The sequence below is a fragment of the Coloeus monedula genome (assembly GCF_965178545.1).
Source record: "Coloeus monedula genome assembly, chromosome: 20".
Taxonomy (NCBI): domain Eukaryota; kingdom Metazoa; phylum Chordata; class Aves; order Passeriformes; family Corvidae; genus Coloeus; species Coloeus monedula.
Window position 1 is genome coordinate 8,658,330 of NC_138800.1, and position 21,983 is coordinate 8,680,312.

General features: G+C 42.4%; 1 protein-coding gene across 3 annotated transcripts in view; it reads left to right on the forward strand.

Moving 5' to 3' along the window:
• MED13 (mediator complex subunit 13) overlaps positions 1–21,983 on the forward strand; it is a 53,983-nt gene that overhangs the window by 19,912 nt on the left and 12,088 nt on the right. Inside the window, exons 4-18 of one of the 3 annotated variants that reach the window (XM_082294837.1) lie at positions 4,721–4,866; positions 5,270–5,320; positions 5,896–6,093; positions 6,945–7,139; positions 7,995–8,157; positions 8,463–8,573; positions 10,520–11,203; positions 13,729–13,945; positions 14,774–14,858; positions 15,206–15,327; positions 16,494–16,584; positions 16,763–16,977; positions 17,393–17,589; positions 18,761–19,677; positions 21,094–21,261. In XM_082294837.1, the coding sequence (XP_082150963.1) occupies positions 4,721–4,866; positions 5,270–5,320; positions 5,896–6,093; positions 6,945–7,139; positions 7,995–8,157; positions 8,463–8,573; positions 10,520–11,203; positions 13,729–13,945; positions 14,774–14,858; positions 15,206–15,327; positions 16,494–16,584; positions 16,763–16,977; positions 17,393–17,589; positions 18,761–19,677; positions 21,094–21,261 (3,560 nt within the window). The remainder of the gene's footprint in view (positions 1–4,720; positions 4,867–5,269; positions 5,321–5,895; positions 6,094–6,944; positions 7,140–7,994; positions 8,158–8,462; positions 8,574–10,519; positions 11,204–13,728; positions 13,946–14,773; positions 14,859–15,205; positions 15,328–16,493; positions 16,585–16,762; positions 16,978–17,392; positions 17,590–18,760; positions 19,678–21,093; positions 21,262–21,983) is intronic. The other 2 variants (XM_082294838.1, XM_082294839.1) reach the window with 2 other exon arrangements.

Genomic DNA, 21,983 nt, shown 5'->3' on the forward strand with positions numbered 1-21,983 from the left:
GGGGGTTGGCAATTCAGAATTGTGGATGGTGAGTGGGAATTGAAGATGCCCCATTTGAAATGGGATGGGATTTTGGAGCAGCAGAGGAGGGAAGGAGGTGGAGAAGAGGCTTTTCCTCAGTACCTGCGACGTTCCAGCCGCACCTGGAAGTGCGGATAGTCCCAAAGAACTGTTCTGTTGTATCCCAGCTTGGTTAAAGGGCAAAGAAAACAAAAAACAAAAGAAGGGTCTTAGGGCTTTGTGTGTGGGGGGGTGTCACCTTAAACCTATTCACATTTTTATTTCTGTTTAATTATAAGACTGTGTTTTCCAGCCCAAGAATTTACTATAGAAGGGAAGTGTCACATTTTCAAAAGGAGGTTCTTTAATGCTTTGAATTTATTTAAGTGGCACCCAGAACTTGTCTGTGGTGAAGGACAACTCTTGGGGTGACTGAGAGTTGGGAACTCTCAGGTCTGTGGCTGCTGCTGGCAATTATTGTCAGCCAGTCCTGGTGTTGATTCTTGGGGAAAACACCCCAAGGATTCTGGGCACTGGGCAAGATGTACCAATTTTTGGCAATCATTTTATAACAGACTGAAATAATGGTGCAAACTAATTAATTACATAGAGCCTTACCTCAGCTGATGTGTTTGTGCTCCTAAACAAACAGTGTGTTCTGCCCCACTGGAAGGGAAATGGTGGGATCAGAACTGGGACAAGCATTAGTCCTGGGACAGAAATTCCAGTCTGCACTGTCTGTTTCCCTCGTGTAGGGAGTGGCAGTGAGTGTGTGTAGTTTATAAGGATTCAGTAAATATTTTGGTTGGGTTAGCAGTGCTTTGGCAGTGTAAGGTGCTCCCACTTCAACTCAGAAGTAATTCACAAAGACAGTCTAGGAAAACAGGAGATAGTAATTACATAAAACAAACATTTTCTCTTTCAGATGAAGCATTTGGATGCCTTTTTTTTTTTTTTTTTTTTAAATTTACTATCAAAATGTGCTTTTAGTTGGAGCCTTCCTTGTGCTGGTGCTGTTGGTGTCGAGGGGAGGTGATTTGAGTGTGGATTAGTGGGGTCCTAATGCAGCTGATGTTTGGGAAGCACTTTAAAGATCTAAAGCTCTACAGAAGTCCTAATGTGGAGACAAAACCAGACCTAATTACCTTTTTATCAAGAAGATATTTTCAGATTTGCTAATGGAAACCTCCTGTAGATGTGGATTTTAGTGTGGTTTCCCCTCCTACCCTTCAGTTATTCTTAAAAAGGTAGAAGGAGAAATTGTATTGAATTTGTCCACAGCAGCCTCTGTTTTTTTCCCCCCCATTAAATCATAATCCTTTGTCTCTGAAACTAAAACATCTTTGTTTTGTATGATTAGAGGGAAGAGGGAGCATGGGGGAATCAAATGGTTTTACACAAATGTATTTTAATGGAGTGTAGGTGAGGATTGAAGGTTGCTTCAAATAGTGTTATTCCCAAGGAGTCTCTTTCTTATTTTATCTTTTATTTGTTTTTAAAGTTGCTTTCAGGATTGGACCTCAATCTAACTGAATTCTGGTGTGTTCAGATCAAAAATCATAAAGAATGCTTTTTCTGATGGCACTTCATATCTATTCAGAGATCAGTTGGAAACTGGATTATTGATACTTAAATTCTGTGATGGGGACTTGAATGAAATTAATTAGAAATGTTAATGGAGCAACTTGATGTTTGGGGTCAGACAAGAAAAAGAGGTTTTTTGAGAGTTAGGATTTTGTTTTCAGAATTTTCTGAATAAAAGTATGTGCAACAGTACATGATGGTAGTGGTAAAAGTACTAAAAAGGGGGTTATCAATGCTGACTTTGCCATCAGCTATGGTTTTTTTTTCTATATCTGACCTTAAGGACGTCACTGATTCTCTCTTTAGGCAGAATAAAATTTCAAAGTGTTGAGGTGTAGGGATTTTTTTAATATTTCAGACGTGAGATGCTCTGCACAAATTACCAGTGATCTTCTGAGCTACCTAAAATAGTCTGCAAATAAAAATAGGATGAACTCTCCGTTAGCAGGCAGGAAACCACCAGCCTGATTCTGTTACTGTGTCCTTGACTGACTTGTAAAGATAATTTGCCTATTTACCCCAAAGTGATATGAGGTGGGTTTTTTGCTTGATGAGGATTTTTGGCTGTGAGGTGAGTTATTGAGGAGATTAGAGGCGGACTTAGGGAAATAGTGGAAATATATATATACACACACACCTTTTCTTTTAGTAGATTATGGAAAGGTTTGGAATATTCCTCCTAAGCTGAGGTTGTACACTGGCAGCCAGGCTCTAGAAACTTAAAGAATTGGAGGATGTTCAAATGTATTAACTAAAAAAAACCCAATAATAAAAAGCATGCATGTTTCTAGAGTTTTTTGCCAACTCCATAAAATAATGTGTGTAGGGGCATCCAGTACCATAAAGCTCTGGTTCTTTGTGTTCCTTCCTCCTTTTCTCCACTCCCTCCAAAGAGCTTCCCTGTGGTTTTGATTTTTGTTTTAATTAGGATTCTTTATTTGTATTTCTTGTGATTATATCCACATGCATTGATATTTCTTAGGTTCTGTCACCTAAAAGAAATTAAATGTGAAGAAGAAGTTTCTGAGCACGACTGGCTCAGAAGAAACAAACTGTGTTTGAGTCCATGAAGTGTTAAGTTTGCATTTCAGGTTAACCTTTAGTTTAAAGCAAACTCCTGCTTCCAGGGGATACTTTTTGTCCCTGGTGGGATGTTTCCCTTATCCTGAGTTTCCCTGTTTTTACTGTGTATTTGTCCTGTGAAACATATTATTCTACTGGCCATAAAGCGACTTTGCTGCACCTCTGAAAGAAACCCCCACGGTGCTGTGCATCATTCTGCTGTTTAACACTTAAATTTATAACCAGGATTAGTGGAAGTGGGATGATACTTGGGTTTTCCAGGATGAATTGTTGCAGTGGTTCCTCTCTCCATGCCATGGATCCAGGGCTGGGAACAATGCAGGTGCCAGCACTGGGTGCTCTCTCACTGGATTATGTTGTTGGAAACCTCTCCCCTGCTGAGCTGGGGGAGAAAAGAGATCTGATTTGGGTGGGTTTTTTTGTTTGTATTTTTGGATTTGGCTTTCGAATGGTGACCTTGAGTTTTCCTTGCTCCTCCTTAGGACTGGTTTTGCAGTGTGATGAATTGAAATGCTTCTGTTATCATGCTGATGCCTCCCTTTGTCTTGGTTTATCTGAATTCCATCAGATTATGCTGTGATTGTCTGCCCTTTATCTGGCTAACAATGGGGTGTTTACAAGAGGTGAAGCTTAATTGCATTTAAAGTGTATATAGGGAATATGTGCTTTTATTTTTAAATTTTATCTTGCTGATACTGAGCTTCTGAATTGTGTCTGTCACTGGGAACCAAGACACTGCCAACTCCTTCACCTCAAAACATCCAATATGGTTTGGAAAATAAAATTCAGTTTGGAAATCAGTCTTCCACTATTTGCATAAGGATTAAAGTTTAATCAGATTTCCATACAGGAATTTAGTGGTGTGTCCTGGCCACATGACTTCTCTTCAACTTGAAATCATCAACAAGATGCTCAGCTCCATCCTCACTGCGTTTTGGAAACTTAATTTTCCTGAGATTCCTGAGCAGTGTGGGATTTCAGCTGTTATGGAGCAGTTGATAATTCACTCTGCTTGGTTTTGCCTTCCTTTCCTCCTGCCCTTTAATTAAAGTTGGTGAAATATATTTCGCATAAACCACGGAACTGATGTGGATGCAACATAAAATGTTTTGCTGGTTGTCCTTGCAGGGGCCAGCTGTATTTTTGTAACAACAGCAGGGAGCAGGGCCCCCAAAATTGGGAATTCTGTGCAGCGTGATCTTGGGGAGCTGAAGGTTTCATGTAGGTGCTCACCAATAACTGTGCCCAGCACTGGCAAACAGCATTTAGCCCAGGTGTAGGAAGGAGAAATGTTTATGGTTGGGGATTTTTTTTGCTGTTCAAGCCTTTTGGGTTTTTTTCCCTAAAACTCTGGACCATGAGAGACGCTGTCAGTGAAGCATCTGCTATTAAACATTGACACTTGCCTTAATGACTTTAATTAAGAATGTCTTGAGCCTTGTTTTTTTTTAATTGATTGTATCTTCCCGTTTGTGTGTAGGTATGGGATTTCATTTTTAGTTACTTGATTGGCTTCAAGAACATGAAGATAAGATTCAATTTAAAGAACAAAACAAAAGCACTTCTCAAAGCTGTTGCCATTCTTCTTGCTCTTAAATTTAAGTGACTTGTTGGCTGTTATTAAATTCTGCTTAGTGGAGCTGTTACAGGAGAATCTAGATATGACCTCATTAAAATACATTCAGAAATATTTCTAGAGATTTTAAATAAATGCATAAGGTATAAAAATATAAAGTTACAGGTTTTTGTCTCGTAAAAGATTGTGTTTTAAATTTCCTCATGACAGCAAAATATAATGTGTCAGGCTGAAGAAATGGAACACTTAGTGCCTGTTGTTTTCTAACTGATTTTTCTTTGGGTTTGACTCTAATGTTGGAATGCCTTCTAAAGGGAACACATATTTAGCATTTTCTTGCTATTTAGGTATAAGAGTGTTTCAGTTACTTCCATTAATGAATATATTGTGAGGAAATGCCTTCAAACTGCTGAAAAAGAGACCAACTTATTTGAAATTCTGTACTTCAGACTTAATTTTCTGCCGTTGCCTTTGCAGTGAGCACTTGTCCTGCTCGTTCACCTTCTTCCTGCACGGGGACAGCAATGTGTGCACCAGCGTGGAGATCAGCCAGCACCAGCCCGTGTACCTGCTCAGTGAGGAGCACCTCACCCTGGCCCAGCAGTCCAACAGCCCCTTCCAAGGTGGGATTGCTGCCAGTGCTGGCTGTTACACCTGGATTCATCCTCTGGGTGCTCACTGAGGGCTTGGGGCAGGCTGGCAGTGGGGGCAGAGCACGTCCTGCTGTCCCCAGCTGTGCCCTGTCCTCACACAGTCAGGCTGCTGTGTCCTGGCCCTTCTGCAGGTGGAGCATTTGCATATTCATCTCTTGGCATGTAATTGAATCATTTGTCCTCATGACACAGTTTCCAAGTACTGTTCTATTGGTGACTTAAGTATTTTGCCGTTTCAACCCTATAACCCCCACATACCTTCACCAACCCTCTGTGAGAAACCCATTTCTGACTCAGTGTATTTAACCTATTCACACCCCCTTCCCTTTTTACTTGGCTCTTCCTTGCCTGTAAATCCCTGTGGTTCCCCCAGCAGATGCAGGTTGTGCTCTGGAAGACAGAGGAGTGCTGGGGCCTGAGTCTGGTCAGTGGGGCTGTGTGATCCCTCCCTGTGTCAGACCCTTGTGCTGCTGCAGAAATGAAAATCACCTCTCCTGCATGACCACACACCTTTAGCAATGCTCAGTGTCCAAACTTGCTTTTTTTTCTGAATGCGATTTACCAGCAGCTGTGCTTCCCTACTATGGACAAGACTAAACATGAAACAGATGATTCCCTGTGTATTCCCTGTTGTTGTAACAAGCTGAATGAAAGGATGAGGAAACACCTTAACTCTGCCAGGATTTGGAAGTGTTTCTTTATCCCACCTGTATCTGAGACTCCTTGCAAGCCAAGATGAAAACTTGCCTGTTGCTTGTTTGAATTGATTAATTTGTAGTTGTTATTGTGGTTCCTCAATTCTTACAGTACATATAAATTTAACAATGTGAGCCTATTGCCAAAAACTCACGTAGTGTAAATCATGATTAGGCTGCATTTTGACTTACCCATGGTAAGTTGTTCATTTGGTGTGGCTGAAATAAGAGTGCTGCTATTGCAGGGGGGAAGAGGGAATTTGGGGTGGATATCATCTCCAATGGATTTTTATTTCTGTTTTAGTTATCCTGAGCCCCTTTGGGTTGAATGGCACACTCACAGGGCAGTCCTTCAAGCTTTCTGATTCATCCACAAAAAAGCTGATTGGGGAGTGGAAGCAATTCTACCCCGTCACATCCAACTTGAAGGAGGGATCTGAGGAAAAACAAGAAGAAATGGATTGGGAGGATGATTCTTTAGCTGCTGTTGAAGTTCTTGTTGGTGAGCTTGATTACCTTTTAATTACTGAAATAAACTGGCTGATTAAGTCTGCAAAATTCTGAATGCAGAAGTGACCCCATTTGATTCCTTTTGCAACAATGGTTGTTGGGTTTTGTTTTCCTGCTTGGTGCTGGGGACTATCTACGATGAGTTGCTGCTCAAAGTAGATTTTGCAGACCCAGTAGTAGGAGGTCTTATTCTTATGTGCCCTGAGAGGCAAGATTTTTTAAAAAATAAATAATAAAGAGAATAAAAAACCACCCTGGATGATCACTGTTGACATCTGAGCTGCATCAAAATCAAGCTGTGCTGTTTCAGAGTCTGTGCAAATTCAAACAGAGCACTTGCCTTTTAGTGATGTCTTTAAAACCACAGTCCTGGAGAACCTGATGTACTCAGGCACTGCCTTTATTTGCCATTTTTCCCAAAATCCCAGCCCCTGGATGCAGTAGTTTGCCCTGCTGTGGGCTTGTGACCTTTGATTTGCCAGCTGATGCAATCCCTTCTCTGTGAGGAGCTCGGAATGCAATGAAGGCTGGAGACTCTCGTGCTGATGGGGATGTTGGCAGTGTTACATGATAGTAAAAAGGATTTTTTCAGCCCTTATAAAACAAAATGATAGAAGCAGGCAGCAGCGTGTGGATGTCTCTGCCTATGTATGCAAAGCCCAAATCTTCTGTATAAAGCAAATCAAGTAATGATGAAGGTGACAACAGAGGTTTTTTGTCCAAGGAGATGCTTCAGTAGGTAGAAGAGGGTCTGTAAGCTTAGGAGTGAGTGCTAAAATGATCCATTTGATGACTTTGAGTGTCAGCCTTGGTAAGTAACTGGGAAATGCCCTCTCTTGGCAGCTGGTGTGAGGATGGTGTACCCTGCGTGCTTTGTGCTGGTCCCTCAGACAGACATCCCTGCTCCCAGCTCCGTGGGGGCTCCCCACTGCTCCACTGCTTGCCTGGGGGTCCACCAAGTGCCTGCTTCCACCAGAGACCCTGCCATGTCCTCGGTCACACTGACTCCACCCACGTCCCCGGAGGAAGTTCAAACAGGTGGGAAGGAATTGGCTCCTGCATGAGGGAATCATTTCCATGGCATCTCCTTCAAACCCAGCAGTGCTTGCAGGGGATTCAGGTGCTCAGTGTGCAGCTGGCTTGGTAGGAAAAATCACATTTCTTTAGTCCTAAGTTTGTTGTAGTAAAACCAATGTTGCCAGTTGTGAGCAAAATAAACTCTTCTGTAAGCTACTGAAATTAGAACTGCTGTTGTAGCTGGGGTTGTTATCAGTCCTTTAGATTGCTCTGGGGAAGTTTTTGGGGCTTTTTCCCGTGTGCATGTCTGTGTTCTGACACAGCTTCATAACCCCCGTTGTGCCCTTGGTCGTCAGTGAGAAGGTGATGCTTTCTCACAGTCCAGGAAGATTGGCTGTAGTTAAGTTTCCAGCAAGGCTGTGTGCCCTCTGCCCTGGGTGTGAGCAGTGCTTATGGGGAGCTGATTTAGGTCGCAGCAGGTGAGACTCACAGATAGTTTCAGGTGACTTACGTAAGTTTTATTGTGCAGAAGAGGTTTTGTTTCTTTTCTGCTTCCATGATCTTCTGTTACCCACGCTTGACCCTTTTTTTTAATCATAATGTTGGCTTTGCTCAAGTTATTTTCCATTTCAGGTCACTTTCATCAAAGATAAAGAATAGCCAGTCCACTTACAACGTGAATATATATATGGTGCTTTTTAAAATCTCCTATAATAATCTCCTACTAGTCCTAAATTTTCTGTGTGTTTTTATTTTCTAACATTGAGTCAAGAAGATACTTTTCTTCCTATCATGCTCCTGTGGTGATTGAATTGGAATAATAGACACTGCATTGTCTCACAGCCTAAATCTGTTTCCTCTGGTGCTGCTTTTCAGTTGATGCTCAATCTGCCCAGAAATGGGTGAAGTTTTCCTCGGTTTCAGACGGATTTATCTCGGACAGTACCAGCCATCACGGTGGCAAAATCCCCAGAAAATTGGCCAACCAAGTGGTGGACAGAGTCTGGCAAGAGTGCAACATGAACAGAGCACAGAACAAGTACGTACTCATCCTCTGAAGCCAAAAATACCAATATTTTGTGTGTTCCTTGTAGCAATTAGTTCTGTTAAAGGTGCTGCTGGTGGAATGTGCTTTACTCTTCTAATAAACCATTTTTCAAGAAGTTAATTTTTTCCTAACTATTTAGGAATGATTTACTTAGTTCTCAGTTTAATATGTCAGGAAAAGGCTATTTATCATTTCTTTGCTGATTCCCATGTCACCAAACTGCTCTTGAGCTTTGCCAGAAGATAAGAGAAGAACATATGTTGCTCCCAAATAACTCTCCTGGTATTGAATCCTAGGAGGAAGTATTCTGCTACATCAAATGGCTTGTGTGAGGAGGAGACAGCTGACAAGGTGGCATCCTGGGATTTTGTTGAAGCCACGCAGAGGACAAATTGCAATTGTTCAAGGTACAGCACTTGGCAGAGGCGCAGCCTCCGATGTTCACCGGGGCTGAAGTGCTCAGGAGAGGCTCCTGATCGCTCCTGCAGGGGTAATTAAGCAGTAGCTGCTCGTAGGAAAGCTGTAACAAAATTTGTATCTCCTCTCCTAAATGTCATTGGAGGTCTTCAAAGTCTGCCCAAGAAGTTACAGCAGAGGTTGGAGTCAAGTGAATCAGCTGAGGGGACCTGCTGCCAGTGCAGGGACGATTCCCGAGTCCTGGGCTGGAATTCTCTATGGATATGGGCAGCTTTCTCAGGGAATGGGAAGTGAATGCTATTTATTTGGGATTTAAGCACCTCTTCTAGAGGGCTGTGGCATTAGCCTTGAAAGGACAAAGCTGTTAATCATGAGCTGGATAAATAGGAATAAAACCCCTGAACCTGCTGTCTAGGAAGGGTGGCATTCCATGGGTGGCTGTGTGGAAAACTACTTCTCTGGGAGTGGATGCCAGTGTATGTTTTTTATATTAGCTGGGGGAAAAAGGGATCAAAACAAAGAGCAAAAGTCTGAGATTAAATAAAAATATATAATACAGCTTTTTTTGAGGCTGCAGTGCCACAGACTGTTAATACAGGTATTTAAAATAAATGGAAACATTAATTTCAGTGAATTCTCAATTTTTGTACTTATGGTAGAAAATTAATCTTGAGGTGACTGAAGTGTTGCAAAAGGTTTAAACACTTTCTCTGATTTAAATGTTACACTGATTACCTTGCAGTGAATATTGATATCTTAGAAAAAAATTAATGTCTGGAGGATGTAGCATTTTGAGAGAAATGCATTTTTTAAACTCACTTATTGAAATGGTTGGTTAAAGTTCTGTGGAAATACTTGTGTCCTGAGAAGAGCTGGGATGTGGAGGAGGATTAAATGTTCTTTTCAAGGAGAATTTAGCTATGATAGCACTAGTTAAGAGAAAACTAATCAATTAACTATGTGAGGTGTGTATTAGAGATATGCAATTGCCTAAAGAGAAATTGCAAAGACCTAAACCCCCCTATTATTCCATGTGTTTTGAATTCTAAGTGGAGAAAAACATTTGGATGTGTGAGAGAGTTTGAAGTAAAAATAGATTTTGATACCTCTTACCTTTTATCCCTGCCTAATCCTGTTTTTTCAATACAAGTGCTACTTAACTTTGCTAATGGAAGAGTGGCAAAGAATTCCCAGGCACTGAGGATGTACATGCAGTTCAATGGCTTAATCATAAACATTTCATTCTACACTTCAGTATTTCATGTGCCTCATTCTGTCAGATGATCCTGAAAGTTGGCATCTTGAACTTCCAGATGAAATGTTCTAGCTCAAGTGCATTTTCACTGAAAAAACCCAACTGTATTAATGCAGTTGAGACACTGAGTTTTTCATATTCCCACACTTGCTAAACTTGCAGGTAAGCAGCTACAAAAGCCTTGAAATAGCTTGGAAAGAGCTTTTGTAGAACTTAGTGTGGCTTCTTAGTTCTTGATGTTAATTTTCCAGTCAACCCTCTGAGGCTTGGGCAGCTCTCTTGGTTCATGTTCAGTGTTTGAATTCCAGAAGCCATTCACTAATTCTTACGTTGTTCTACTGCTTCATCAGTGCTGGCACAAGTTAAAAGTGACGAGGTATTCATGTGACAATCTATTTCTGCTAAAGCAGTTATAAAGCACTGTCTTAATTCTGAGGATAATTTGTGTGTTTGGCTCATAGGACAGATGTAACAATTTTTAAAAATCTTACAGTGCTACTCAAGTCACTCAAATTCTGGTCAGAAAGAAGAGGCAGCTTCACTTCGAAATGGTTTCAGTTCCAGACGTCTCTAATGGGCTGTTTAATGGCCTAGAAGCAGGTTCTTATCTCGTGAAAAAGAACACCACAGACATATTTGAAAGATTAATGTGGAGTCTTTTCCCTTGTATTAATTCTGCAGGCACAAAAATCTCAAACCAAGAAATTCAGGTCAACAGGGGCAGGCCCCACCTGTGGGCCCCCAGCAGCCGGCGGCTCCGAAGCACAAGACAAATGAGAAGCAAGACAAAGGGGATAAGCCACAGAAACGCCCTTTGACTCCTTTTCATCATCGTGTATCTATCAGTGATGATGTTGCCATGGAGGCAGATTCAGCGAGTCAGAGGCTTGTGATGACTGCACCAGACAGCCAAGTGAGGTTTGCCAATATCCGAACTAACGATGTAGCAAAGCCCCCCCAGCTGCACGGGGCCGAGCTGGCAAACTCGCCACAGCCGCCGCCGCTCAGCCCCCACCCCTGCGACGGCGCCGACGAGGGGGTGCCCAAAGCTCCCTCCACGCCCCAGAGTCAACACTTCTACCAGATGCCAACGCCAGACCCCCTGGTTCCCACAAAAGCAATGGAAGACAGGCTCGATGGCTTGTCCCAGCCTTTTCCAGCTGCGTTCCCCGAAGTTATAGAGCCCACCATGTATGTCGGCACTGCCGTGAATTTGGAGGAGGATGAAGCTGACACGACTTGGAAGTATTATAAAGTTCCAAAGAAAAAGGATGTGGAGTTCTTACCACCCCAGCTTCCAAATGATAAGTTTAGAGATGATCCAGTAATACCTGCTGGACAGGAAAATGTAACATCAGTTACAGAGTAAGTGGTGCTTGGTACTGGAGTAACACAAGAAGTGAGGGAACAGGAAGGCCAGAGGCAGGAGTTTCTCTGTATAAGGAGCAGTAATGCTGAGGGTGTGAGCACAGCTCTGGGTACAAGAAGTTAGTTCTTGTGAAATTGGAGCACAAAGCACAGTCAGATCTGCAGCAAGACTTTCCAGTTTTTTCTCATTTTAGCTCTGATTTAGCTGACAGCAATATTTATTTTTATACTATAAAATTAATCTGTAGCCAAATGATGCCTGTTTGGGACTTAAGTCCCTTCCCCCCCCCCCCCCCCCAAAAAAAAACCAAACCAGAAATAACCTTTTCACTTTAGTGTGTGCTTTCTTCATTATTTGAAGAAAATATGAATGGTCTGAGCTGCAGAGATCCTGTTAAAAGTTTCTTCTCTCATTTCTGCTCTCGTCTTCACTCAGAAGAGCTGGTGTTACAAGCCCCAGCTTGTATAACATTCTGCTCTGCTGCTTGCTTCCATTGGGATAAAGGAATTGTCTACTTTGGATATTGTTTTAAGTTTTAATAAATTCTGGAGCTTAAGGGCAGTGGAGGAAATAAAACTCTGGTGGTTTTAGTGTTAAAGCTTAGGTTTGAGCTCTGTTTTACTGCAGAATGAGTTAAGATGAATTTGCTTTACCAGTTGGAGCAAAAACCAACTCCACAAGCCATAAGAACAAAAAACCTGAACCAGAACCCCTTGGCCTCGTGGGCTGTGTCCCTGTGCTGTTGCAGTGAGTAGGAAATTGTTCCTGTCATCCCTGTTTCACAACACTTCCCCGTGAGGACACACCGCCGCAGAAGGACAGCAATGGGAAGTAACAGGTGCTGACAGGGCTGTTAATAGCAGTCAGAGCTTAACAGGATTGGGATGTGGATGAAGAGGTGACAAACTTGGGCTCAGGGCTGTGATCGAGGAATTAAGAACTGCACCCAGAGCTGCCTCTATCCGTGCACTTGTGTTGATTATTTTTGGTCCAAATTTTTATATTCCTGTTCAGGTGAAAGGAGACTCTTACTGTGATGAGGATCAAATTATTGAGAGCTTTGGGTTTTATTTTAGGAGCTAAGGTGCTGAATTTGTGGTGGAAGGCAGCTACTCACAAGACAGAAGGTTGGAGTTGGTTTTTGTCCTGTTGTTGGCAGTGGGAAGCCACTGGTGGCAGCACTGGGATGGCTGTGCAGGAAAGCTGGGAGAAGGAGTAAATGTGTGGTAGCTGTTGGTCTGTGCTCACAACACAGTTTCTTATCTTGTGGTCAGTGTTTAAGAGACTCTTTCAAGATGTGCATTTATAGGATTTTTTAGTGCTTTTTTTTCTTTGCTTTGAATTAACTTCAGCCAAGCAGATAAGGAAAAACGTTTCCTTTTTTCTCTTCAAGACATGGTCTTTCCTAGTTTGGTTTGAAAACTTACCAAGCCAGTTTTTTTCCCCTAGAATATCTGGTTGTTAACTTCTCTTCCTCTGGTTGATTCATGCTGGTCAAAAATACAGCAAAGGCCTTTAATTCCCCATTCCTAGAAAGTAGTTCCCATCTCTTTTTTTGCCTTATTTTTTTCTTTTCTGATGGCAATTTTTGCAGGATTTAGAAAACTGGTTTATTGAGCATGGAAGAGCAGCATGGATAGATTTGGCATTGTTGTTGGCTGTGAGGTGTTTTATGGGACAGTTTGTTTCTAGGAAGTGTCTTTGACAAAGTCAAACTGTTTCTATAGTTGAGAGGAATGTGCAGGAACTACTCATCTTGTTTGAGGGAGCACCTTCCTCTCCTGGTGCCTTTTGTATGTTGGGATACAGAAAATAAAGCTGGTTCAGGGGCAGATCTACAGCTCATAATCAGAGCAGTTTTCTCTTTGCCAGTATCTTTTTTTCCTGGTGCAATGTTACATTTGTGAAACTAATACTCCTGAGAGAAAACCTTAATTTCTGTGTACTTACCAGCTCCAATTTTGGCTCAGAATGTTAACAAAAGAAAAATGCTGATAAAGGCAAATGTGGTTTGATTTTTCTCATTAGTAAATTAGTTACTGGTGTGCTGCAAGCTTCATTTGTATTGATCTAAGTGATATAAGTGGCTCCTGAGCACAGTGGCATTTGTGTGCTTTACTTGTGATTATTGCTTGGGCTTTTTTTGGGAATGCAGTGAGTAATTCTTTAGCCTGGTGAGTTTCTTTTAGTGGATGTGGAGAGTTGAATCCATTTGTGCCTTATAGTAAATGACAGCCATGACCTGGGATAAATTACTAATCTTTATGTGAATTGACAGTGCTTGAGGAGAGAGGGGCAGGATGAATCACAGGGCTGGGTCTGATGTGTGGAAGGAGGTGATATTAAATGAGTTATGATTTAATCTTCATCCCCAAAAGTTTTCTGAAGCTGAGGTGTGAAGGAAGGAAGTGGGAAGATGAGGTTGTTCTTGTAAAGGCTGTGTGATAGCAGAAATATTTCCACATAATAAATGCTAAATAAATGATTTTGTGATTTTTTTTTTTTCCTTTCTTCTGTTCAGATTAATGGTGCAATGTAGGAAACCTTTGAAGGTTTCAGATGAACTGGTGCAACAGTATCAGAGTAAAAACCAATATTTAACAGCTGTAGCAACGGAAGCTGACCAGGAACCTGAAATTGATCCTTATGCCTTTGTGGATGGAGATGTGGAATTCCTATTTCCTGACAGCAAAAAAGACAGGCAGAACATTGAGAGGGAAGTGGGGAAGAAACACAAGGTGAGTAAAGGAGCGAGGATACGAATCAGTGATGAGATTAAAACAAATTGCTTTAGGCACCGGATAGAATTTAAATCCTTCTTTATGTGTTTAGAAGCAAATTAAAAACCAAATTATATTCTAGCAGAAATGATCAATGAAATTAAGCAGCATGTCTCTAAAAGCACCTAATTTTTTTTTGACACACTGGTGGTGCCATTGCATCAGGGCTTATGAGGAGAAAGCTGCTGGATCAGTCTGGCTCAGTGGCCTCCCTGTGGAAATAGGTGCTGGCAGGTGCCTGGGGAGAGAGGAGGAACAAGGCAAGTGCTTTGTTCATGAGTGGAAAGGTCTAGGGGTAGGTGAGGTGAGCCCTGACTCGTTCTCTGGCCAGTGAATTGCAATTTTTATTCTTTTTTTGTGCTTTAGTGCAGCTACATGAGACTTGTACTTAAAGTAAAAGGGCACCTACAGAAAAGAAGAAAATATAACAGCACTGGGGGCTGGTCTATGAAATAAATTTGCTTATTAGAATTAGTTGTGTGTGGATGCATTCCATTCAGGGACTGGTACAGTTAATGTGTAGCATTTGATAGCAAGGGGTTTTCCTTAAGGTGTTGTAGCAAGAATCCACAACTTGCTTTATAAATTTATCCCCAACACAAGCCCTGTGTTTGCAGCCCAAGCTCTGCTCTCCCTGAGCCAGCACCAGCCCCCAGCCTGCCCCTGCTGAGCTCACAGGGTAATGAGAACCTGATACTTCTCCAGGTACAGAATTCCCACAGGGACGTCAAATACCTCCCACCCCACCCATTAATTTAAACAAACTTTTCTCTCTTTTTTTAATAGGCTGAGGATGGGACATCCAGTGTTACAGTTCTGTCCCATGAAGGAGAGGATGCAATGTCTCTGTTTAGTCCTTCTGTCAAGCAAGGTAAAGAGGCTTTTTTTCCCCTCTCTCTATCTTAATTGTGCTATATTAATGGTGTCTTGAATAGTCAATAGGTTCTAATAGGCTGCTAAGTTTTGTGTTTTATTGTTTGTATTTCCCTTCAGTCTGCTTGGAACATTTCTTTGTTGCACCTTGCAAACAAATGTTGGCTATAAAATCCAAATGCTCTAAAATCGAAGGGCCCTCACATCTGTGTAAGATGGACGAGTGGAACCAAGGACATCTCACCCCCCTTGGTTTCCATTCCCCCCAGCTGTGGAAAGAGCTCTTTAATGAAGTTTTTAATGAAGATGCATTGCCATTGTTGTGATGTTGGTCTCTCTCCACAGATGCCCAACGTTTGGCTGCCCACGCCCGCACTGCCTCGACCAGCCTGTTCCACGAGACAGACCTGGTGGTGTCCTACACTGACCTGGACAATCTCTTCAATTCTGATGAAGATGAACTCACAGTAAGTGATGTGCAAAAAGTCCGGGTAGGTGCCAGCCAAAAACCAGCAGGGAACAACTCTTGTCTTTCTGTGGTTTGGGGTTTGATTTTTTTTTTTTCCTGGCATTTGTAGGAGAGGTTGCAAAACATGCACACAAACAAGAGCTGTGGCCCCTCAGTGGCAAACGGACTGTTCTGGTTGACTCATGCAGGCAGATTTTTGATGCAAACAACCTTTTGATCTTACTTCCTTACAATCCCCACAGTATGTGCTGCCTGAACATACCTTTAGTTAGAGTTGTACAGATTCAGCAGGTCCTAGTGTGCTCTTTTCCTGTGGTCTGGGCTCTGTTTAACTGGTTCATCGAGGTAATATTGAAACAAAACAGCAACTTCTGAAAGAGAAAAGGCATTTAAATACTGGACATTCTGCCAAACAAGCTGCTTCTCTGCAGCAGCTATTATCTTGGAACAGTTTCTCATGCGGACTCTGATGGCTCTGAATCCATTATCTTTCTAGTTTCTATTTCAATACTGTATGTCATCAGTTGTCTTTTCTGAACTGTGCTTTGGTCCATGTTTAATCCTAAATCCCCTTACCCAGACAAAATGCCCATCAACTTTAATGGGAGCCGTAGCTGAGTAAGGGCTGAAAGATCTTAACAGCCATCAAAGGTCATCAGTGTGTAAAGGAAGTGTGTTTGCTCTTAAACATGAACACTTAGTTCTGTAGACATCTGAACTGTTTAAATATGGTAAAATATCTCTTATTCTTTTACTTTTGACAGTTTTTCTTCCCTGTATCTCTTGTTGCAGGATTTGTGTTTGTCTTTTCTGTTCCTGTGGTAACACCAGTGATGTTAATGTGGCTCTGGGTGTGTTATGGTTTGTTCTGGTAGACTGTGGGCAAGCCTAATTTAGCTTCTTTTACTGGCTGCTAACAGGCTGACGGTTATTTTGTAGCTGCTCTTTCCCTTCAACAACATTGTGACCTGTTCGGAGAGGTCCTCTGGGTTCCAAGAATTAAGAACAAGTGTAACCCCAACCTCAGGCTTCTGAGCTATTTTAATTTTTCTAAATATTATACAATGTCCCAGCTTTGTATGTGCAGGTGAGATTTCCTGTTAGCAGGAAACACGAGCATGTGTTTATGTCTGAAATGATTTTATGACAATACTTCTTTCTTAGCCTGGATCTAAACGAACAGTGAACGGCACCGATGACAAATCCAACTGCAAAGAGGCAAAAACAGGAAATCTAGACCCACTGTCATGCATAAGTAAGATTTATTTGTGTTTTCTTTTTGCCTAAAGAGAATACTAGCCCTAAACATTTGACTCTAATATGTTGTGGCAATTTGGAAATGTTCCCTTCATTTGCCTTTCTGAAATTTTGAGAGTCAGGAAGCACTTCAGAAAGTTTTCATGCTCTAAAGTCTGCTTCTGATCTGAAATTAGGCACTGCAGATCTCCACAAAATGTATCCAACTCCCCCTTCACTGGAACAACATATTATGGGGTTTTCTCCAATGAACATGAACAATAAGGAGTACGGCAGCATGGACACTACACTTGGAGGAACAGTGCTGGAAGGGAATAGCTCTACTGTGGGAGCTCAGTTCAGAATTGAAGTAGATGAGGGCTTCTGCAGTCCCAAACCTGCTGAAATCAAGGTAGGTAGTGCTGATAGTCCTGATCAATGCTTGTGATGGTTATTGATCAGTTTGTTACTTAAATCTGAGTAGGAATGGGGGAAAGATAAAGTACAATCTGTAACTGCATTATTCTGGGGGAGGTAATACACTTTGTAGTAAGTATGTAGTGTTTTACTACCTAAACTTTAAGAGAGAGTAATACCTGAGTAGCCATTAGTGAGCTGCAGAAATTCCTTTCAGTCACTGCAGTTCACTGTTGTGTCTTGGTGTATTGTGAATATTGTGTGTACACATCTCAGCTTTCTCTTGCAGCTGTGTCAGGATTTTGGATTAAAAAGCTGCTGCTTGAACTTAGTCCTGTTTTTTGGAGAAGCATTTAATTGCTGCAGTGATCTAATTTACACACTAATGCTTTCCCATGTGTGACTTCCAGGATTATTCTTATGTTTATAAACCTGAGAACTGTCAAGCTTTAGTGGGATGTTCCATGTTTGCACCACTGAAGACTCTTCCCAGCCAGTGTCTTCCTCCCATCAAACTGCCCGAGGAATGCATTTACCGCCAGAGCTGGACTGTGGGAAAGCTGGATTTGCTTCCTCCAGGCCCTGCCATGCCTTTCATCAAAGACGGGTATGACCACGGGGAGTTAAGCTCTGTGAGGTGCTCACTTTGCCACCCCTAAATATTTATTTTGTCAAGCAGTAATGGGAATATTTGTATGTACTCTGTGTTTATACAACTGACAAGTGCCTTTAAAAATATCCGTCTGGTTAAACCTACTGCAGGAGACTCTCTTCTCAAAGAGCTTCTTAACTGTACATACATTTTATTTGTTGTCTCCTTTAAAGGTTTCCTGGGGAAGCTTAATGGTGCAAGTCCAGGTTTAATAAGTAATGAAGATGGTAACAATCAAGATAAATGTAAACTTGGGACCTTGTTTTTGCAGTGGTGTAGTCGGTACTGGAAGGGCTTAGTAGGTGGTGCTGCTGTTGCTTAAATTATTTTCTTAAGTAGCAGTAACCTCAGCTGTGCTGGGACTAGGAAAACATTTCCTGTGCCCTGTGCGACTGGGCCTGGTCACAGCAGAACTGCAGGGGACATTTCTGTACCCTGCATTTGGTAGGGATGGTCTTGCTGCCAGCTCCTCTTGAGGAAAAGATTTCTTTCTTTTTTTCTTCTGCATTAGTAGCTGGTATAAATGGATTAGGCAGCAAGGAGGCTGTGTATTTCTTGATAAAATTATATGAAGATTAAATCCTGATGTTGCTTCTCTTAAGGCTACTCATAAGCAACATGTTTCCAGGTCTCATTAGCCTTACAAGTCTTTGGAGATACTCAGGTGCTTAGGAAAGAAAATGTTAAACATTTCCAGGTGATACCTTCCTCGTGGATTCAGCTGAATCTGCTGTCAATAGACCTGGTCTATTTTCTTAGTGTGTGTCAACACAACATGTAAATAAAACATGAATGAGAAAGGTGTCCTTTAGACTCCATACAACCACAGAATTTATAATTTATTCTGACCACACTTGTTTCCTGGGAGCTTTGTGCAAAGGAAAAGACAAAAGGAGGCAGGGAGAGATTCCTTAACGGTGCTGTCAGTGGGAGTCCCACAAAGTCATTTAGAACAAATGCTCTTGAAGTTCCTTAGGGAATGAAAATCTTGCTGTGGATTATGAAAGACTAGCTTAAAAAAGCAAATATTAATTAGGAAGGTCCTTCTTTAGAAATCTGAGTCTTAAACTTCAAACCCAGTATGTTGTGTACTTAAAGCCTTTCCTTCTCTTGTGGCTGCTGTCAGTGATGGGAGCACCTTGGATCAGGAGTACGGCCCTGCCTACACCCCACAGACCCATACTCCGTTTGGGATGCCCCCGAGCAGTGCCCCTCCCAGCAACAGCGGGGCTGGAATTCTCCCTTCTCCTTCCACCCCTCGCTTCCCAACTCCCAGAACACCAAGGACTCCCCGAACGCCCCGTGGAGCTGGCGGGCCTGCGAGTGCCCAGGGCTCAGTGAAATACGAGAACTCGGATTTGTACTCCCCAGCTTCCACGCCCTCCACGTGTCGGCCGCTGAATTCCGTGGAACCTGCGACGGTGCCTTCCATCCCCGAGGCACACAGCCTGTATGTGAATCTCATCCTCTCTGAGTCCGTCATGAATCTCTTCAAAGACTGCAACTTTGACAGCTGCTGCATTTGTGTTTGCAATATGAACATCAAAGGTGCTGATGTTGGAGTTTACATTCCTGATCCAACACAAGAGGCCCAGTATAGGTGTACCTGTGGTTTCAGTGCTGTTATGAATAGAAAATTTGGCAACAGTTCCGGGCTGTTTCTTGAAGATGAGTTGGATATTCTGGGGCGAAACACGGAGTGTGGCAAAGAAGCAGAAAAACGCTTTGAAGCTCTCAGAGCTACTTCCATTGAACACGGCAGTGGAGGGCTGAAAGAACCCGAGAAACTGCCCGATGACTTGATACTGTTGCTGCAGGATCAATGCACCAACCTGTTCTCACCCTTTGGAGCAGCAGACCAAGACTCCATCCCCAAAGTTGGTGCTGTTAGCAACCTGGTACGTGTAGAAGAAAGGGATTGTTGCAATGACTGCTACTTAGCCTTGGAACATGGACGGCAGTTCATGGACAATATGTCAGGAGGGAAAGTTGATGAAGCACTTGTGAAAACTACTTGCTTGCACCACTGGTCAAAAAGAAACGGTAAATACTGAAAACAGCTTATTTTCTACTTGTCCCCCTGTTTGGGTTTTTGTTTTCGAAGGGTCGTTTTTGTGGTTTTCCTTTGTGGATTTTGAATGCTTCAGGCTGTTCTTGCCACCTGTGTGCTCGTACAAACTTCTCTTTGATGGTTTTCAGAATAAGCAGCCCTTCTATGTCCTGTGCTGATCACCAAGCAGAGTAAGCCCTTGGCTACCCTCAGTTGTAAATTCCCAATATATATCTAAAGTGTAACATGAGACCAGTGTCAGTGTCCACAACACTTCACCGGGTTTATCCTTTTAAAGAGCTTTTGGTGACTGGCTCTACAGAGGCTCTGGAATGATTGATGCCTGTAGGAAGTGCAGGGGGTTAAAGTGGTGACCGTATTGTCAAGGCCACTGTGGCAGAATTAAACAACAGCTCTGATTCAGTTGGCTTCCCCCCTTCTTTAAGGAGGAGAAGGGGGCAGTGGGTTAATGGCATACGTGGCAAAAAAAGCATTATTGTGGCCTTCACTCTATGTTGGGTCTGCCAGAAATCCTTAGATTTTTCCTTTGAGGGCCTGATTAATGATGCAGTGTCTCCTGGAGTACCCTTTATTGTGTGTATTTGCTTACTGTTCTCTAACAGAATTTTCACGTGGCAACTCTTAACAGGGTTAGGGTGAAAGATAAAGTTAAGAATCACAGGTAGCTGCAATTCATAGTTGTAAGTGAAGATGAGGAGAACTCATGGGAGAACACGAGCCAGGCTCCTGTGCCTTGCTGGGGGATTAACTTGGAAAGCCCAGGCTGTAGATAAATTGATGTTTTCAGGCACCCAGGAGAAGACTCCGTGTTACTGTGACTTTGGTATTTGGGATAAAAAGATGTAAAGATACTTTAAAACAGAAGACTTGGAAATTGTAGCCGTGCCAAATTTTGTGTCAGTTTTTCACTATAAAGCCCTGTACCTGAAATGGCCCGGTGGTGGCTCTGGATGAAATGGGCTGAGTCTGCTCGAGGCTTCCTTCGACTTCTCTGAAATGAGCACTGGGTGGCAGCCTGCAAATCCGCCTTTGTTGGGAAGGACAATCCGGGAGTTTCAGGCTTCTACAACTTGTTTGGGGGTTGTGGGTGGTTTTTGTTTGGTTTGGTTTTGTTTTCATTTTAGGATGTTTTCCCTTAGTTTAACTCATAAGATGGGAGCCCTTTCAATGGGAAAAGTTCTAGAGGAAAAAAAAAATTAGGAAAATAATCCATCTGTATATTTTGTCAGGGGAAGAGGGAGAACTGTAAATCCATGCGTGCTCAACTTTATATATCCCAGCCTTTGGGCGGCCTGCATGTGTTTTTTAGAAGAGAATGTTTAACATGGAGCTGGTTTGGGATTGTGGGCTGTTGTGCAGCTGCCCTGACCACGTTTGTGTCCCCGCAGTGGTGGATGTGAGCATGCAGTGTTCCCAGGACATCCTCCGCATGCTGCTCTCGCTCCAGCCCGTGCTGCAGGACGCCATCCAGAAGAAGCGAACGGTCCGGTCCTGGGGGGTGCAGGGACCCCTCACGTGGCAGCAGTTCCACAAAATGGCTGGGAGAGGCTCCTACGGTAATGGCTCCATGGAATCCGGCGGCTCCGTGGAATCTCCTACCTCTGCTCCAGCCACCCCAACTCAGAGGCTGGTGCTGCTCAGCCCTATTGGAATTCTGAACAGCACTTGACCTTTCTTTAAACTAACGAGAGCTATTAGACAGAGGAGAATTCTTCTCTTTAGAAAAACAGAAAATATTTATATTCCTTAAAACAGGCAATGAATTAAAGATGTGCATTTAAAATTTACAACTTCAGTTGCACTGTTTGTATACACCTGACACTTCACCCAGTGAGGGACTGAAATTGCAAAGATGGGTTTAATGTTAAAAACAGAGTAACTGCTCAGGTTTTTATACTCAAAATTCTTCTAGTCACCCCATTTTTATTACTCTAAAAATAGGGAGTTAACAATACTGATTTTGAAATGCTTGACACAGCGTGCTCTATTGCTCAGTACTGTCAGAACTGTGTTCAAGAGCTGGGGTTATTCAGTGTCTTGTCTCTGATAAATGTTTGGAGTGGCCAACACGTGATGCATTTACAGATAGAAGGTGAATTTTGTGCACTCACGATTTAATGACTTCATTAGCATATGAGATTGATTTACCACTGTGTTACAAGAGTGACCTTTCACCAACAGATCTCTTGTAGCTATATTTAGAACGTGGCAATTATACATTTACAGTACATGTAAATGCATGTTCTTAAGTTTGTTTCTTTCTCTGGCTCTTTACCCA